Genomic DNA, 16033 nt, shown 5'->3' on the forward strand with positions numbered 1-16033 from the left:
TTGGAAACGATAGGATTCGTTGGATACCTATGTTGGATACACAGCTCCTCATACACCCGCCCGTCTAAGCCGAAAGAATAGATGAATCAGACGGAACGTCGGGCTGTAAAATCAAACACACCTACTAGATCATTGCGCGCTGACCGGGACTTCGTTTTTAAATGGTCTAGAGGAACTCGGTGATTGGCAGAGAGCGAAGTCATATGTTTATAATTCAGCTTTTCATCTTTTCATAATAAATGTTTGAATTTAGTAGTTGAAGAAACTTCTAGATGCACGTAAAGGACTCATTCAAACAGCAAAACTTCTAGTTATGAAGGCTAATCATAACAGTATTTGTAATATTTTTTTTAACTGTTAGCTGCTTTTTTTAACCACAGAACAAAATATGTACTTTTATCTTAATATTATATACCTATGGTACCAGTCACGGAGGAAAAACATTAAACATACATTTTAAATCGTGCAAACACGGTCGGTTTAACATTACCACTGAACGATTTTTTAATATGAAAGAACTTGTCTTAAACATAAATATGAGTTGCCTTGCCTTTTGTTCAGTTAAAAATGAACATTTGTTTTCCTACTTTTTTTTAATTCTAGCAGTATATTTTATCTGTTGGATGTCTTCGGTTGTTTGTGATTTGTGTAGACTACCCATGTGTCCATGACACTTCCAAATGATATCGATATATATTCTATATATTAAAAACAATTTTAGATCCATCTTACTTTTTGACTTGAAAAATAGTTTGAATGTTCCTATTTTTTCTGATTCATTTCAACTTCTCATCGCTGGACTTGACCATTAATTTGATCAGAAACACATCATGTCTTCTTTTAAAATCAATTCAACATAAACCTTATGAACACTTATCCCTTCTTTCTTTCTTTTTTACAAGTGTATATATATGGTAAATATATTCTTTTCAAAAATTAATAAACATCAGTTAAATGCCAAAATGCATATACAGCATTTCCCATTAAATAGCTGTTGCAAAACAAGATATATTGTCCGAAGCTCCATTTAAAAACAATGAGAGAATTTCAGTCGCATCCATCATAGTTTTTATGTTTGGGAGGACAGTAAACAAACACTAATAATTCGGTGGGTTTCAATTGACAAGCTGGAGAAAGCGCCTGTATGACAGGTGCACAACAAACACAAAACGACAAAGACCACATTATTCATTCAGGTATGAGATATTACAACACTGAAATCATGACATCTAGTGGCAACCAGTACACCTACATCCTGGTTTACTGAAATATTTGGGCTTTGAAAAGCAGGTTAACCCATATCAAACAAACCATAAACCCTTTTTTCAACTGTGAAATTCACAAAACATGTTAGGATGTCTTTATATTAGCCAGTGTAATAGGGACATACTGTGCCAATGAAAGGAATATTAATAATATACACATACTAAAAATTGCTTTAACATTACCATTGTATTTTACCTTAAACTAAACAAAGACCTCAGCAATCATTAATACAGATACATTTCCCTGCACACTTGACTTGAAGTCCATCTGAGCCGTTAACTTATTTAGATAAGGTGAGATTTCTTTCATCTAGTATTTGAATTTAGTGAACATGTGTTTGACCGATGAGAGTTTCAAAACTGAAAACTTTAAAAATGTTTTTAAAAAATGCATTAAGTAGTAAATACTGTTTATAGTATCATACCTGTTGAAATAAAGCAGGTTGAATATCAGCCTATAACTTGTTGCATATAACAAACAGGAAGTGCAATACTGTGCTGATAGTACACACTTGATTTTTTTCCTCAACACTGTGTAACTTTTTTAAGGGCTATAATACATAGTGCTTCCCAGTTTTTGACGAGATTTTTAAAAAGTCCTCTGTGAATTTAAAAGATTTTACCAAGCAGCTTCCAAGCAAAATACGCATCCAACATATATTATACAGCCTAGATATCCAGGTATCAGAGATGAATGTGGAAATGTTAAAAAGAAAATGATGGTTACAAGCTGATGGAGCTCAAACAACTAATCTTCAAATCAATATTAACATATAAGATAAAAAGACAACTTACAAGTAAATTCTGAAATGAAGAAAGCAGAAATGTTTACACATGTGAGGCTCCTTTATGGGTTGCCTTGCAAATGTATCTTGGCTAAATGTTGTCAAATATTCAACTCATGGTGGATTGGTTGACTGATAAAAGCAAAAGCTTGTTTTTTCATGTCTCAGTATTTGAATTTATAATTGAAACCATTTTCTAATCATTTCAGAACTCATCTATTGATAAGTTAAAATTTATTGAGATAAATGATTTTAAAAAGAAATTAAATATGAAATAGCTGTCCAATTAATTTTAACATCAGTTTCCATAAGTCTTTATTGGTTGGTTACACTGTTGACAGAATGAAGGAGACTGTTCTTACCATAAACACTGAACACATGGCAGTTAATGTAAAAGGTAATGGATTAGGTTGGGATCACCTCTTGGAAAAAAATCCAGAAAAAGATGAAAATCCTACCAACACATTTTTTAAAGTTCTCTTGGTCTCATATTTGTATTCACACTATTCATGATTAACTCGCTCCACAGCCACATAGAAACTTTTCTTGTCATCCAAACAGTGCCAGCCGATTGGTCCAATCTCACAATCTGCACAGATGAGGTACTTGATTCTCCCCACGTCATTTGTAAAGCCAACGTTCTCAAAAGTGTACATGTCATCCACAAACCAGTGGGCAGTCAGAGTGTCCCCATCCACTGTGCCCTCTGCTGTGCTGCTGAGGCCGCTCTTTTTCCGCATGGATGGTAGGAACAGCTGGTAGAAGAAAACACAGCCTCAGATAACGTGATAAAACAGAAACCATTATGAGGATTGAAACATTCACAGAAACCTGCCCTGGTTACCTGTTGCTTTCAGAAGCCATTAATGCCCTGCTTCTGGTGGAGGTCTCCAAATAGCTGGTTCCCAAGTGAGTAATTTGCTCATTTTGTAAACTATGTTTCTGATGTCATAAAGCAACATTCTCAGTCATATATCATTCCATTAATATAATTTAGATGAAGTATTTGTGCAGATGTTAAGATCTGATAGTATGATAATTCAACACTTAAAGATCTAAAGTTAGAGTAACCTTAACATTTTTGAATGTGTAATAGAACTAATTCAGTGTAAGAGTAAGACAAATCCTGTACTTTCCTTTAATTTTATTTCAGACACATGGGTCTGTGTAATCATAAAACACATTATAGATATAATAAAAGATAAAGACAACCACACATTGACATGGATGATCGCAACAGAGAAAGGAAATCATTCTTGTTCACAAGTGCTATGTTAAAAAGCAGAGAAAACTTTTCTTTCATGAATTCAAAGGAGAGAAAAAAATGTGTCACTTAGTGTGGGGTGAGACAGAGCCATCATGTTCACATTGCAACACTCTGATGATATACCAATAAATTTGATCATTAAATACAGCAGAGAAGGTTGGGTTATTAATGCAGAAATCCAAAATGTTTGCTTTGTTCATCCTAGTATGCTGATATTGAAATACATCAAAAATGCCACTTGAAGCTACTCACTTTGACTTCTTGCTGTACATGCACATAATGTGAGTAGTAAAAAGGGGACTGGGGCATATTTTTAAAACTTTAGAGTCACAATTCTGTATGAAACAGTGAAGTGAGCACAAGAATTACACTGTACTTATGTGCTTATTTCATAGTAAGAGAGCAGGAAAACTCTTTAGTATCTAATATCTCATGTATGAGGCAGCACTCTGACAGTCCAGTGATTGGAGGCTTACGTTGAATATTATTCATCATACCTCCTTCTCTTTAAGCATAGCCATCCCGGGGCACAGCACCTTGGACCCGCAGCGTTGACACACCACAGACTTGATGTTCTTGCCCTCCTCAGAAACCAGGCCGGGTCGATCTATGAGGTCTTTGGTCTGCTGACTGTTGTCCATCTCTAACAGCGGGTTTACTCTGCGGTATATGCACAAAATACGTGAGACACAATACCACCAACGGGTCGAACCGGACAAAAACACTCAAAAATTACACTGAATAATCCCAAGTGGGCTGATTATTAAAGCGCTATTACGAGGAAAAGAAAGATGGGGTGCAGAGACAGAAAGAGCGCAACCGGAACTACAAGCATTTGGCATTTTTGTAGTCCGGAAGTCGATAACAAAGAAACCACGAGTATTTTTATTTTTCATTACCCAGTCGGCAAAATGGGTTACCCATTAAAACATATTATAGACTTGGTTATTTCCTCTAAAGGCTAATCAGTGCCAAGCTCTGTTATGAAAACTCCTTTCGACACTCAAACCTATTACAAACCGATGCATCCGCTAGCATCTATGCTAACACCTATACAGCTAAAACAGAAGATCAGACGAAAATAACTTAAGTAAAATACATCAAATTTTGAAACAAACATTTGAAATGAATCATACACGACGTACCAAAAAGTTGAAGTAAAAGCGAGGTTGAGGACCAAGAAATTTGAAAGACAACTTCTTTAGCCAAAGCTAGGCTACCATACTTGCTTCTCCTGGACTTAGCCATCCACCAAAATGCTCCCGTCTAGAAACATGTCTGAGATTTGGTTCCCGATATTATATGAAGGTGATTTTTAAATCTTGGAATGCAGATTTGGCAGAAATATTTTAACATTTTATTTTAGCCTTAAAATCTTAATGTAAATTTTATGTAGTCTTTTCATGGTAGGTATCCTTAGAAATTAAAAGAAAAAGACCTACTCCGTCAGTTGCTATTCCGTCCGAAACACTAGTCTCATAATCCCATTTTTTTTTTCTTGAAGATACAGCATTCTTACTGAAAATGCACTTAATATGGCCATATCACAGTATTCAATTACTAGTGTACTGGCAATTAAACTGTTTTAATATGGATGAATCTAAACTGCTGAAACTAACTTTTGAACAGATCTTTGATTTTAAAGCAGTATTCTGCCAAACCACAGAACACATACATTTAAACAGTTTTGAGCATGCATAGTTCTAGCTTTAAAGCAAATGTGTTTGTTTCCAATGTGTATATGGTCCCTTACATCAGTGGTTCTCAACCTTTTCAGCCTGCGACCCCAAAAATAAAGGTGCCAGAGACCTGGGACCCCCACTGTACTCGATAGTGGTTGACACAGCTATGCACATTCAACAATAGTCATGTGCAAACAACGCTTCCCATAAGGGGGGATAAATAAGAGAACTTTTTGGGACCCAGCCAAACTGGGGGGCCCATGGAATCAGCAAACTCATGGTCCAATGTAAAGTTAAGCTGTGATATCCATGTTTTATATTTAACCTGAATAATAACCACCCTTATCAAAGCAACAAATATTTTTTTTAGTCATGTGTGCCATAGTGTATTGCCACCTTGCAAATGTAAAGTGGCAAAAATGGGCCCAAAAAGTGATAAAGGAGGATTAAAAAGTGGCAGAAATAGGTTTGAAGTGGCAAAAAGTGGTTTACACGAATAGAAATGGGTTAACTGAGCAAGAAAAATAGGCAGAATGGGCAGAAATGGCTTAAACTGGCAAAAATGGGTATAATGAATTGTCAAATGTGGTTTAAATGAGCAAAAATGGAAATAAAAAGTTGCACAAAGGGGGTTAATAGTAGTACGGAAGAGTATTAGGGCCACTGGAAAAAAAAAATTGAGACAAATTTTTTTTTTCACTTGTGAGAAAAAAGTCAGAATTCTGACTTTTTTTCTCGGAATTCTGACTTTAATCTCAGAATTCTGACTTTAATCTCAGAATTCTGACTTTTTTCTCAGAATTCTGACTTTAATCTCAGAATTCTGACTTTAATCTCACAATTGAAAAAAAAAAATTGTCTCAAAAACTTTTTTTTTTCAGTGGCCCTGATACTCTTCCATAATATAGTGGCAATAATGGACAAAAAGAGGCAACAATAGATGGAAAGTGGCAAGGTTTAGAAGTGGCATATAGTGGCAGAAAAACAGTGAAGGGAAGGGTTTAGTATTGATAAAAAAGGGGTTTAGAGGGGCAAGAATGTGTTAAAATTGGCAAAAAGTGGTGGGGAAAAAATGTTGAACGTGGCTTTAGATTTGGCAAAATTGCTGTAAGATGGCAAAAGTGGGTAAAATGAGGCAAAATGGCTTCAAAATGTGCAAAATCGATAAGTGGCAAATAATAGTTAAAAAATATTGAGTGAGAAAAACATCTAATAAATATTTTATACTCTTTTAAGGCATCTTGTGACCCCCACGTTGAGAACCACTGCCTTACATTTCTGCAGAGAAAATCTCCAATGTCAGTTTGAAAACAGATGAAGTTATAATACACTCTGAGACTGTCAGTATGTAAATCAGGGATGGGCAACTTTGGTTACTGAGAGTGCCACGTTTTACTCTCACTGCCAGATGGCCACATTGTTACAAACTGTGAGATACTTTCAATCTAACAGTTATGATCACTTTTATTTTAACAATAGGAACAAATATATCACCTGCATCATCGGTAATGCTTAATAAAGTTGGCTTGATGCAGAATTTAAGCCAATTTAAAGTGTTTTTATAATGCAATCAACCTAATAGTTGGTATTTTTACACAAATGAATTTAATGATGCATATAAAAGATTTTTACGGCAGCAATTAAAGCCAATTATATCTTTATTATCTTGTTAACATATACCATTTATCAAAATGATCATAGAAATTTTTATATTTTTGTTTTCAGGGCAGATGTAATCATGTCTTACTAATCTTAACACTCTGAAGATATTTTAAATAAATTTGAAGGCCATATGTGCCCCCCCCTCAGGCTACCAGTTTCCTATTACTGATGAACTGTGCAAAAAAAGCTATTATTTTTGACTGCACAGATTACACAACATATCTGGTATATTAAATATAACCTCTAATAAAGATAAGGGATTGATTTAGCCAGGAAGTAATGTTTGACTGCACAGTCCTCATTGTCCTGTAGCCTTGATGTTAGCTTCTCTTGGTCCTGGACCTTGTGTGCCAATCTTTAAGGACTAAAATAATCAGTGGTTCATCTCTGACGTCTACAATGATGAGGATTAAGAGCAGCTGGCATGGTGTAGGACTTGGTTTTCTCACCAAACAACAAACTAGCTGCTGGTAATGTCTGTTCCCTGTACATACATAAAAGACAATTACACACAATGTTTTTACATGTGGAAAAAAATTTATTACAATAATTTTCCAAGATAACCATTAATAAATATTTATGTTTACATTTCAGTGAAATGTATGATTTATCACTTTCTACACAGGACATTACACAAAGTCAAGAATACACATTGTTTTAGTCTTTGTAATAAAGCTTGAATAAGTTGATCTAGAAAAAGGAGTCTTAAACAGCAGTTGATACAACCTATCAGTGGAGTTGTAAGTTCAATAATGATTTGATTGTATATATGGCAAGGAAAACAAGAAAAGTCAAGATCTGGAAATCCTTGAAGCTCCCTTGACTGTTAAGATAGGCCATTTTATTTAAAAACGTTTCCGTAGGCCTAAGGCACAGGAATACTAAAAGTTTATATCATACAGAACACCTCTGAAACCCCAACGGTGATTTAAAGTTTTGAATTTTTTAATATACACTAAGGTGCATCTGATACTTACACCTCTCATTGCATCTGAAATCTAGCACAAAAGAAAGTTCTCTACACAAGGAAAGCGCAATTTGACCTAACCAGATCTGTACATTGTGCGGAATCAATAAATATGTTCTCCTACTAAAAATGACCTGGGAGTTCTTTCATGTTGCCATTCTTTACTTGAAAACCATTTCTGGGGGCGTCTGTAAATTTAAGCAAAGCATCAAACAAATTGAAGAGAAAGATCTAGCACTTTAAACACTGAGAACTTTAAAGTATTCAACCTCTTCATTTACAGAGGAATTTTTAATAAGCAATACAAACTGTTATTTTCCCCTCAGATCAACCTATAGGCCAGATTTTATGGTATTCTACTCTTGTCATGTCTAATAATGTATTTCATTTTGTTTCAGTGGGTTTTAAGGGCCTCTGGGGACATTTCATATTTTATTGCAGAGCAGGCATGGGTGGGTTTCCTGGTCCCCCAGTGGTTTTTGAAAAATTAAGCTACACAATAATTTGTACAACTTTTGAAGTGTTAACTCTCATCTCTCACATAAACAAGCCTGTGGGCCCTCAACCTATTAACACGGTCCTGGATTTCACTACACTTCACTCCTGGTTGACTCTACATTCATCCTCTAACCTGCATGGAAACTGTGGGGAAGAAAGGAATGGTTTACAGTATTGGCCCTCTGCTACAGTACAAATCATACTCACTGTACCCTGTATGAAATGGAAACACACAATGGAGAGGTTGGGGTACTAAAGGAGCTACTCATAAATGACCATCAGCTAATGGAGTCTGTGATTTTGGTTAAGACCTCATTTTGACCTCAGTGGGAAATGCAAACTTCAAGTTTCTGAATTGCTGAACTAGTAGTGTCTGTTGGAGATTCCCTCCGTAGTTCAATGGCTAGTTAATGCTACTTTATCAGAGCAAAAAGAGCCGAACAGAAAGTCCACCAAATTAGCAAATCAGAATTACAGAAGGAGCAGTAAGTGACTATATTGAATTCCAGCAGCATTTTAAGTGTGTGTGTGTGTTTGTGTGTGTGAGTATAAAGTAAAGTATGAGTAAGTCACAGTTGAGCCTCTCAGAGTAGAGAGTCATCTGTGCATCCTCCCTCAAGGCCGTAGCGGAACTCCTGCAGGTTGGAAACCCCGTAAAAGTGGATAAACGCTGCGGCTACCACCAGCACATGGAAAATCTGATGAGAATGGAACTAGAAGGAGAAAAAACAGTTATGATGGTAAATGTTGTAAGCATCACTTAAGTCAGTTTAGCACTTTTAAAATGCCACTTATCAAATAAGGAGTAATGATTGAGTAATTCTCTGTTAGCGTGTTTGTAACATCAAATTTCAACATGATAAAAGGACACTCTTTCTTCTATAGAGACTTGCACCATTAGAAAACAGTGGCTTATGAATGATCATTCAAATTTTAATATCTCTAATATTTGTTCAGACTGTATATTACTCAGAGCCTGTGGGACGACTTTCTTTTGGCACCTATTGTAATTCTTGGCAAAAAAATGACTGATGTCTTGTTTGTATGAAGATGGCCATTAATATTTTATACCTTATCTAATTCTTCCTGGATTTAGGCAACTTGTCACCTTTTTAGAACGCCATTAAGTAAAACAGCTGTTTTTTAATTGAAACATAGATGTTGAATAATACATGCAAAACTAGAAGGGAGTAAAATCAAAAACACTCCGAGGCTTTTGCCAGTATGACACACATATGTTGTCTAAGAGGCAGAGATAAAGCTTTTGTATTGCAGAAGACACTCCTTCACCACAGACTGATTCAATTAGTAATCTGTTTTTGTTGATTCTTCTCTTTGCATTTGAGCCTTTTTATGTAAACAAAGCTACCCTGCCTTAAAAACACACATTACATCCTGAGGTGATCACCTGATTTTCTTCGGTTTTCTAAAGGAATGTAAACCTATTGAATACTCACCCAGATGTCACACTTTCCAGGAAAATAGCGTTCAGGAATTCTGGCTGCATACAGGCCAGCACCAGTGATATACATGGCCCCCATCAGGTAGAACCAACCCATCTGTCCCACCGTGGTGGCCTTCACAAAGCCCTCCTCGATGGTGAAGTGCATGGTGGGGACAATGCCGCTTAGACCAAGACCCATGAACACACCTACGAAAAGCAAGGACCTCAGTTAGTTTGTTTTTATAAATCCCAAGACAAGAAGCCGTGTGATCATCAGAAAATAACTCAAAATGCAAACAAAGCTTTACAGATGTGAGATTAAGCAACAGTTATAATCCAAAGCAAACAACTGCACAAAGTTAAATGACAACAGCATAAAAAAATCCACCTGCTCTTGTAGGTCTGTGACGAGGTGTAGAGAACCGGTCCCACTGGGCCACTATGATGGCGGCAATGCCAAGGACACATACAATGGTGAGGTAGATAAGTCGAGGCTGAGGGGAGCAGTAAAAGGAGTAGTACAGCCAGGGCACAAAGGAGCCCATGATCAGGAGGGCAATGCCCGAGTAGTCAAGTCTGAAGAGAGAAGGTGGCACAGAAACAACCGGTAGATGAAGATCTGGGACACGTACTCTATTGTCATAACTCCAAACACCAGAAGTTTATTCAATAGTTGCCCACCTATGAGCTCTGCTTATCTCCTTTTGAGTGATCACTGTTGATTGGGATAAGAAAACTCTGAGATGCATGTTATCTCTGACTTAGGCTGTTTCAAATCAAAATTTTAAACTTATTTATTCTGGATGCCTTTTACTACCAAGTAGTGTGGGTACACGTTTATCCTTTAAGTCTGTATTTATTAATGCTTTTATTTTTTTGTTTTATGGTTTTGTTTTGAGCTGTGTGTTTTTAATGCTACTTGATTTTTTGTAAAGCGCTTTGGTCACCTTTGGGGTGTTTTAGAGGGCTTTATAAATAAAATAAATTTACATTTTACACATATTATTTCTCAAGATTTTTTTTCTTTTAATATTTTGCAAAAACGTCATGAGTACAGGTGACAATATTCCGTTTAGACTGCAGACGTGGTGGAGCTAAAATAAGACTCCGATCCCTATTAAACATTTTATTAGTTGGATTTTTTTCTTTCTATTTTCTAAGAGATTTTTTATTAAATACAAACACCACTGCTGCGATTTCTTGAAAAATATTGCACTGTAATCTTATGAACTGATCCTATGTCATTTTTTTGCTAATACATAGCCTGTTATTGCAGAAGTTAATGCACTGGGCACAGCAGAATGTGGCCCATACCAATTTGAATAAAAAAAAAAAAACCCAGAAATTTACTAATTTTGCTATTTGTAGTTTTGTCCAAAACAATGCACAGAGATAGACAGATGTTCATGGGGTTAGGGACCTTGACCACACTGGTGCTGATTGCACCCTGACTGGGTTTTCTAACCCCTGATCTCATGTACCAAAGTCAGTGATGTAAATCACTGAGCTATCAAGCCACTAAAAAGTATCAAAAGTTTTAGATCAACGACCCATTAATCTGATTTTTGCTATATTTTCCAATAAATTATGCAATGTATAAGAAAGTACTTTAATATGTAATCTATATTGACTTATTGTATGTATCATTATAAGTATTGTGTTGTTCTAGCCATTACCCCACCCTATACTTTATCAGTGTGTTTGAGTCTGTAGTTTAAAAATCAGAACTATTCATTTGAAGAAACACTAGCACGCTGAGTAAAAGCACAGCTTTACCAACAAAACAGATCTGTACAAAGTCTTTTACCCTGACTCATTCACCTCCAGCTGTACTTAAAAAAATTTGCAATGCAAAGGGCCAACGAAAGAAGAGAAAGGCTCAGTTTCTAGCCTGAAAGGCATTTGACATGTAAAGCCATGGGTGAGACCTTAACCTTGTGAGTGTTGACACTATTCTTCTCACTTTTCTATTTCATAATGCTGATTACTGTAGGGTCTGCATCATTTAGTCCTTCAATTATTACAGCGAATGTTTCCACCTTTGACTGCAACACACTCTCAATGGCAAGCTGGAGCTGAAAAACAGGGTTTGATGGTAAAAGGGCTTACTTAGAGAAGGTGCGAGACACTTTCTCAGAGTGGCAGTAGACGGTGTGAAAAAGCCAGGAGAAGCTGAGGCAGAGCACAGCTCCCAGGAAGAACATCCCAAAAACCACCTTCTCCTGCAGAGGGGCCATGAAGTACATGTTCGGCCTCAACATGGTTAGTGTGCCCAGACAGAGGAATAAGATCAGCCCTAAGGAAGAAAATAGATCAGTTTCACAAGCTGACAAGAGAGGGGACCATATCCATCTCTAAAAAAAAAATGTGTAAAATGAGCTTCTACAACTTACTCTTAACAATTTAAGGAATGAGATGTAAGGCTTATGACTCTCACCTAACAGGTGAGTCCAGATGTTTCCTGTCTCAGTGTGAATTCTAAAGATGCTCCCAAAACAGGCCCTGAATGAGGGCATGGGAGGCCGATGTCCATGCAGGAGGTAATCGTTGTCCTTCAGCCACTCAGGCAGGACATGAAAAGGGATGACCCTCCAGCGCCCCTCCCACACCTGAAACACAAAGAAAGCTTTCACTCAGAGATGCAGTTATACTTTGAATATAGTTGTCTCTCAAACACAAAACATGGGAGGATGATGCAAAAATAATAGGAAAATAAAATTACTGTACTTTCCATGCAGATGTAGGTTGAGCTCAGTGGTTAAACCAAACATCACATGTACAAAGGCTAAAACCCTAGAAGCTTTGGGTTTGACTCACACACAGAGACATTTACAAGCTCATTCCCCCTAATTCATCCTTGTTTTTCATCTTGATAAGAGCATGAAACTTAGGGTTTTGCTCTGAATCCATGATGTTTCATGCTACTTCATCAACAAATGTCTTTTAGGTAGTTGCTGCTGTAAGCAGATACTTGTCTCCCATAGTGCCTTACTTGTTTAACCCCTTGCCACATTTGCGCTTAACTACAGCTGAATGTCCTTTAACCTCTCTGAGACACAGAGGTCTACCTGAGCAGGTTACACGTTTGAGATAAACGAAGTGTCAAGTTTCAGCTCAGTTAACCTGGCTGATGCAATATTAATGCACTGTGCTGTGTAAAGACTCTTTTTATTTTCCATCACTAATAAAAAAGCACCTGTGGACCTCAATAGCTTTGATTTCCAGTGTCCCAATTTTTAAACTGTTTAGCTTTTTTTGCCTCTGCTATTTATTCCCTGTATTCTTCATCTTGAAGCTAAATGTCCTTGAACTTACATTTTGGTTCTCCTCTTTTGTCTGTAACTTTCAGCTGCAATTTCTGTAAACTGTTACTTGAACTCGCAAATCCAAAAAAAAAAAAAAAAAATAGAAACAATCAACCACAATGGTGATAACACAGCGTAGATTTGATTGTTAAATTGATGCAGTAAAAGTGGAATCTAAAATTTAAGACTTATAACCGGTAAAAATACGGCTTTGACGGTTATTTCACGAACTTAGATTTTTAAAAAATCTGATCAAGACTTTTTTTAAGTATGTTAAAGATACGCAGGTCACCCTGCAGATGTGTGTTAAAATTACCAAGTGGACTGTATTGTTGTTAATGAATCAAAGATCTTTGAATGGATCAATACAAATGATAACTATACCCCTTATTTCTGCCAATACAAGTTTTGTGCTTTTATAGTTAGAAAAACAATTTTTACTTTGTGCACAAACTCCTCCATCTTCTCCATGGCGTGGTGAGCCTGAAGAGGTAAAGTCAGCACCTCTCCCACCTCATCGTCCTCCTCTTCCTCGTCAGCAAGCATTGCCGCTCCCTTTAAAGAGATCACAAAATTAACAGCGAAGCTCCTGAGCTTTAAGAACTACTGTCTGTGAATTTTTCAGAAACAGTCTCACCTCAGAATGTAAGCCTTTAGACGCTGCCTGTCGCCCCCCTCCCTCCTCCAGCAGCGGCCCCAGCTCCATCAGCTCAACATCTGGGACACGGCAGTCCTCAGAGATCCGGCAGTCTGCATCACTTGCAGACCCGTTTCGGCCTGACATAGGGAGACTACCTGATGACCCACTCACAGTCCCTGTGTTCGACTTCAGACGCTACACTTCAGTTTCCTCCTGAACAACCAAAATAACAAGCTATTTAACTGGTATTCCTGGGAAATGTTACCCTGGATATCGATAAATCTCAATTGACTGGACAGCTGAGAACATATTTTACAGGAAGATGCTGTTATACATGTAGAGCTTAACAAAGACACTCATTAACCATCATAAACATGATCACTGTCACATATTGGTAAGAAGAGTTGTAAATATGTGTTAATACATGTTGTATAGCTCAAGATTAGATATGCATTATATTTTCAGAATTAATTGGAAATAAATTGGAAATACAGTATGACTTACACTTGATATTTTTGCACTAGAATTGTACACTTCTATGAGAAAAACAACCAAAAATCATGATAACAATGCCATTTGTTACCAACTAGTGCTGTTCTACCATACATTTTACCTTTACCAGAAAATTCCAGCCTCTGTAATGTTAGAATTTGGTTCTTTTCAGTTTATTGCTATTAAGAAAATTATTTAAATGAATTGCGCTGCTCTAGATGCATCACAATAGAGATGTTCTGCTGCATATACTGAAGGTTATGGTAAAGGTGCCGTGCATTCAGTGTGCATTGCATTGCATTGCATGTGAATGATGTGCATGCAACTAAATAATATTTATGTTAAGATATAAAATAAGGCACAAAGAGGTGATGTAGTAAGCACCTAAACTAAAATGGCTGTGTATTTGTGTGGGTCACATCTATAATCAGTGACATCGATCACACATTCACAACAAGAGAACAAAGAAGCGGCTCAACTTGTTTTTTTTTAAGTGTACCCTGGCATAGTTATGAGACGACAATAACACCGGGGCAATACATTACAAATGTTAAACACAATATCGAAATAAGTAAACAGGATAATGTTGACATCACAAACAGAACCAAGTTAGTGCTGAGCAGAACCAGCAGACGGATGTTGATTAGCACAGCGTCAGTCGGAACATGGAGTACAAAATGTAAACAACCGCAACATACTGACGACCTGACGTAAATTCATCGTGTCTTTACGGTTCAATAAACATCAGTGCATTGAGACGAAATAATATTTAACATGCAGATAAATGCTGATAAGTTAGCAGGTCACCGATCGCTCATATATTAGCTAGCGTTAACGTTACCTTTGAGCTAGCTGAGCTGTCGCTAACATGAAGCTGGAGGCTCTGCTTTGTGAAATAACTCTTCAACCGAAATATAAAACTACACCTACAGAAAGCAGCATACAAAGTTAACTAGTTAACACAATGAATGAATTTACATTTTAACAATTTAATTGAAGAGACAGAAGTTACCTGACAAGGTAGCCGTCAAACCAGGAAGGTGAATTATTTATCGTTGTGAGAAAACACAATGCTAACCGGAAGTTGAGATCTCTACAGTACATCTAATCCGCACCCCCCCCTTCAAAATAAAATAAAATAAAACATGCGTGTAAAATGTTCTTACAAGGCTAACTTTTACTTTCTTCGGACAGATCAAGAATTATCAGCTCTTATCGTGGTGCCCTCATCTGGTAGTGGCTTTTTTTGTGGCACTGGTAGGCTCAGATACCACTGACCTGCCATAGTTCTCCCTGCTGTTGAGAGTAGTTTCCAGTGAGCTACCCGATGTGGGTCAGGTGCCACGGATTTACCCCCCGCCCCTGCTGTTTTTAGGAGCTGTTGCTAGTGACCCCATGCTACATACAGTCAGTCTTTTGTATCGTTATAATGGAAGATTTCTATCCGCTCTCTGTTGGCGAATTTATACATCATACATTTTCTTGAGACTGTTTCTCTGGCTAGTTTAAAGACACATTTCAACAATCTAATTAAATACAGACAACAGGAATATTTAAACTTTGTAACGGATCCTAATCAGGCCCTTCTCATCGCAGGGCTGCCATCTTTTTAAAGAAGAAAAAGTGTGGGCTCCTTATAACAGTGGTTCTCCATTAGTTTATCATCAGGACCAGCCTCCACCTCCTGTGTCATTAATGCATTGCCACCAAAATTACTTATAGTTCAATCATAACCAAATGTTTCAATTAAAAATTCAACATTGTGGACTAGAAGATGGAAATAAAGATGTAATGGAACGAGGGGATGGTGGTATTTCCTTCAAAATAAAAGCAATTTCTAGACTTTTTGCCACATATTTCTCCAGGAATTTTCAAACCACTGAAAACGGCTTTGTGATCAGTCAGTTGAGAATCAGACTTTATAACATTTGCAAGCATGAATAGAACCAGAACCATGAAGCTGTAAAAATATTTTCAATGCAATTATTTTACCTTAGCATTTCAGCTGTAACACGTCAGAGTAATA

General features: G+C 36.9%; 2 protein-coding genes across 2 annotated transcripts; both read right to left on the reverse strand.

Annotated features, from left to right (window-relative positions):
• Nucleotides 1-1051: 1051 nt before the first annotated feature.
• Nucleotides 1052-4577, reverse strand: rabif (RAB interacting factor). The gene is made up of 3 exons (XM_041777794.1): nt 4463-4577; nt 3815-3977; nt 1052-2805 (listed from the first exon to the last, which is right to left on the reverse strand). Exons 2-3 carry the CDS (start codon nt 3956-3958, stop codon nt 2554-2556), a joined length of 396 nt encoding a protein of 131 aa, XP_041633728.1. The 5' UTR covers nt 3959-3977; nt 4463-4577; the 3' UTR covers nt 1052-2553.
• A 2610-nt stretch (nt 4578-7187) lies between these two features.
• On the reverse strand, nt 7188-15076 carry adipor1a (adiponectin receptor 1a). The gene is made up of 8 exons (XM_041783915.1): nt 15020-15076; nt 13513-13728; nt 13317-13430; nt 12008-12179; nt 11680-11866; nt 9959-10146; nt 9584-9777; nt 7188-8839 (listed from the first exon to the last, which is right to left on the reverse strand). The coding sequence occupies exons 2-8, from the start codon at nt 13657-13659 to the stop codon at nt 8711-8713; spliced, it is 1131 nt and encodes a 376-aa protein (XP_041639849.1). The 5' UTR covers nt 13660-13728; nt 15020-15076; the 3' UTR covers nt 7188-8710.
• Nucleotides 15077-16033: the final 957 nt, after the last annotated feature.

Source organism: Cheilinus undulatus, linkage group 3, assembly GCF_018320785.1.
Source record: "Cheilinus undulatus linkage group 3, ASM1832078v1, whole genome shotgun sequence".
In the NCBI taxonomy this organism is placed as follows: Eukaryota; Metazoa; Chordata; class Actinopteri; order Labriformes; family Labridae; genus Cheilinus; species Cheilinus undulatus.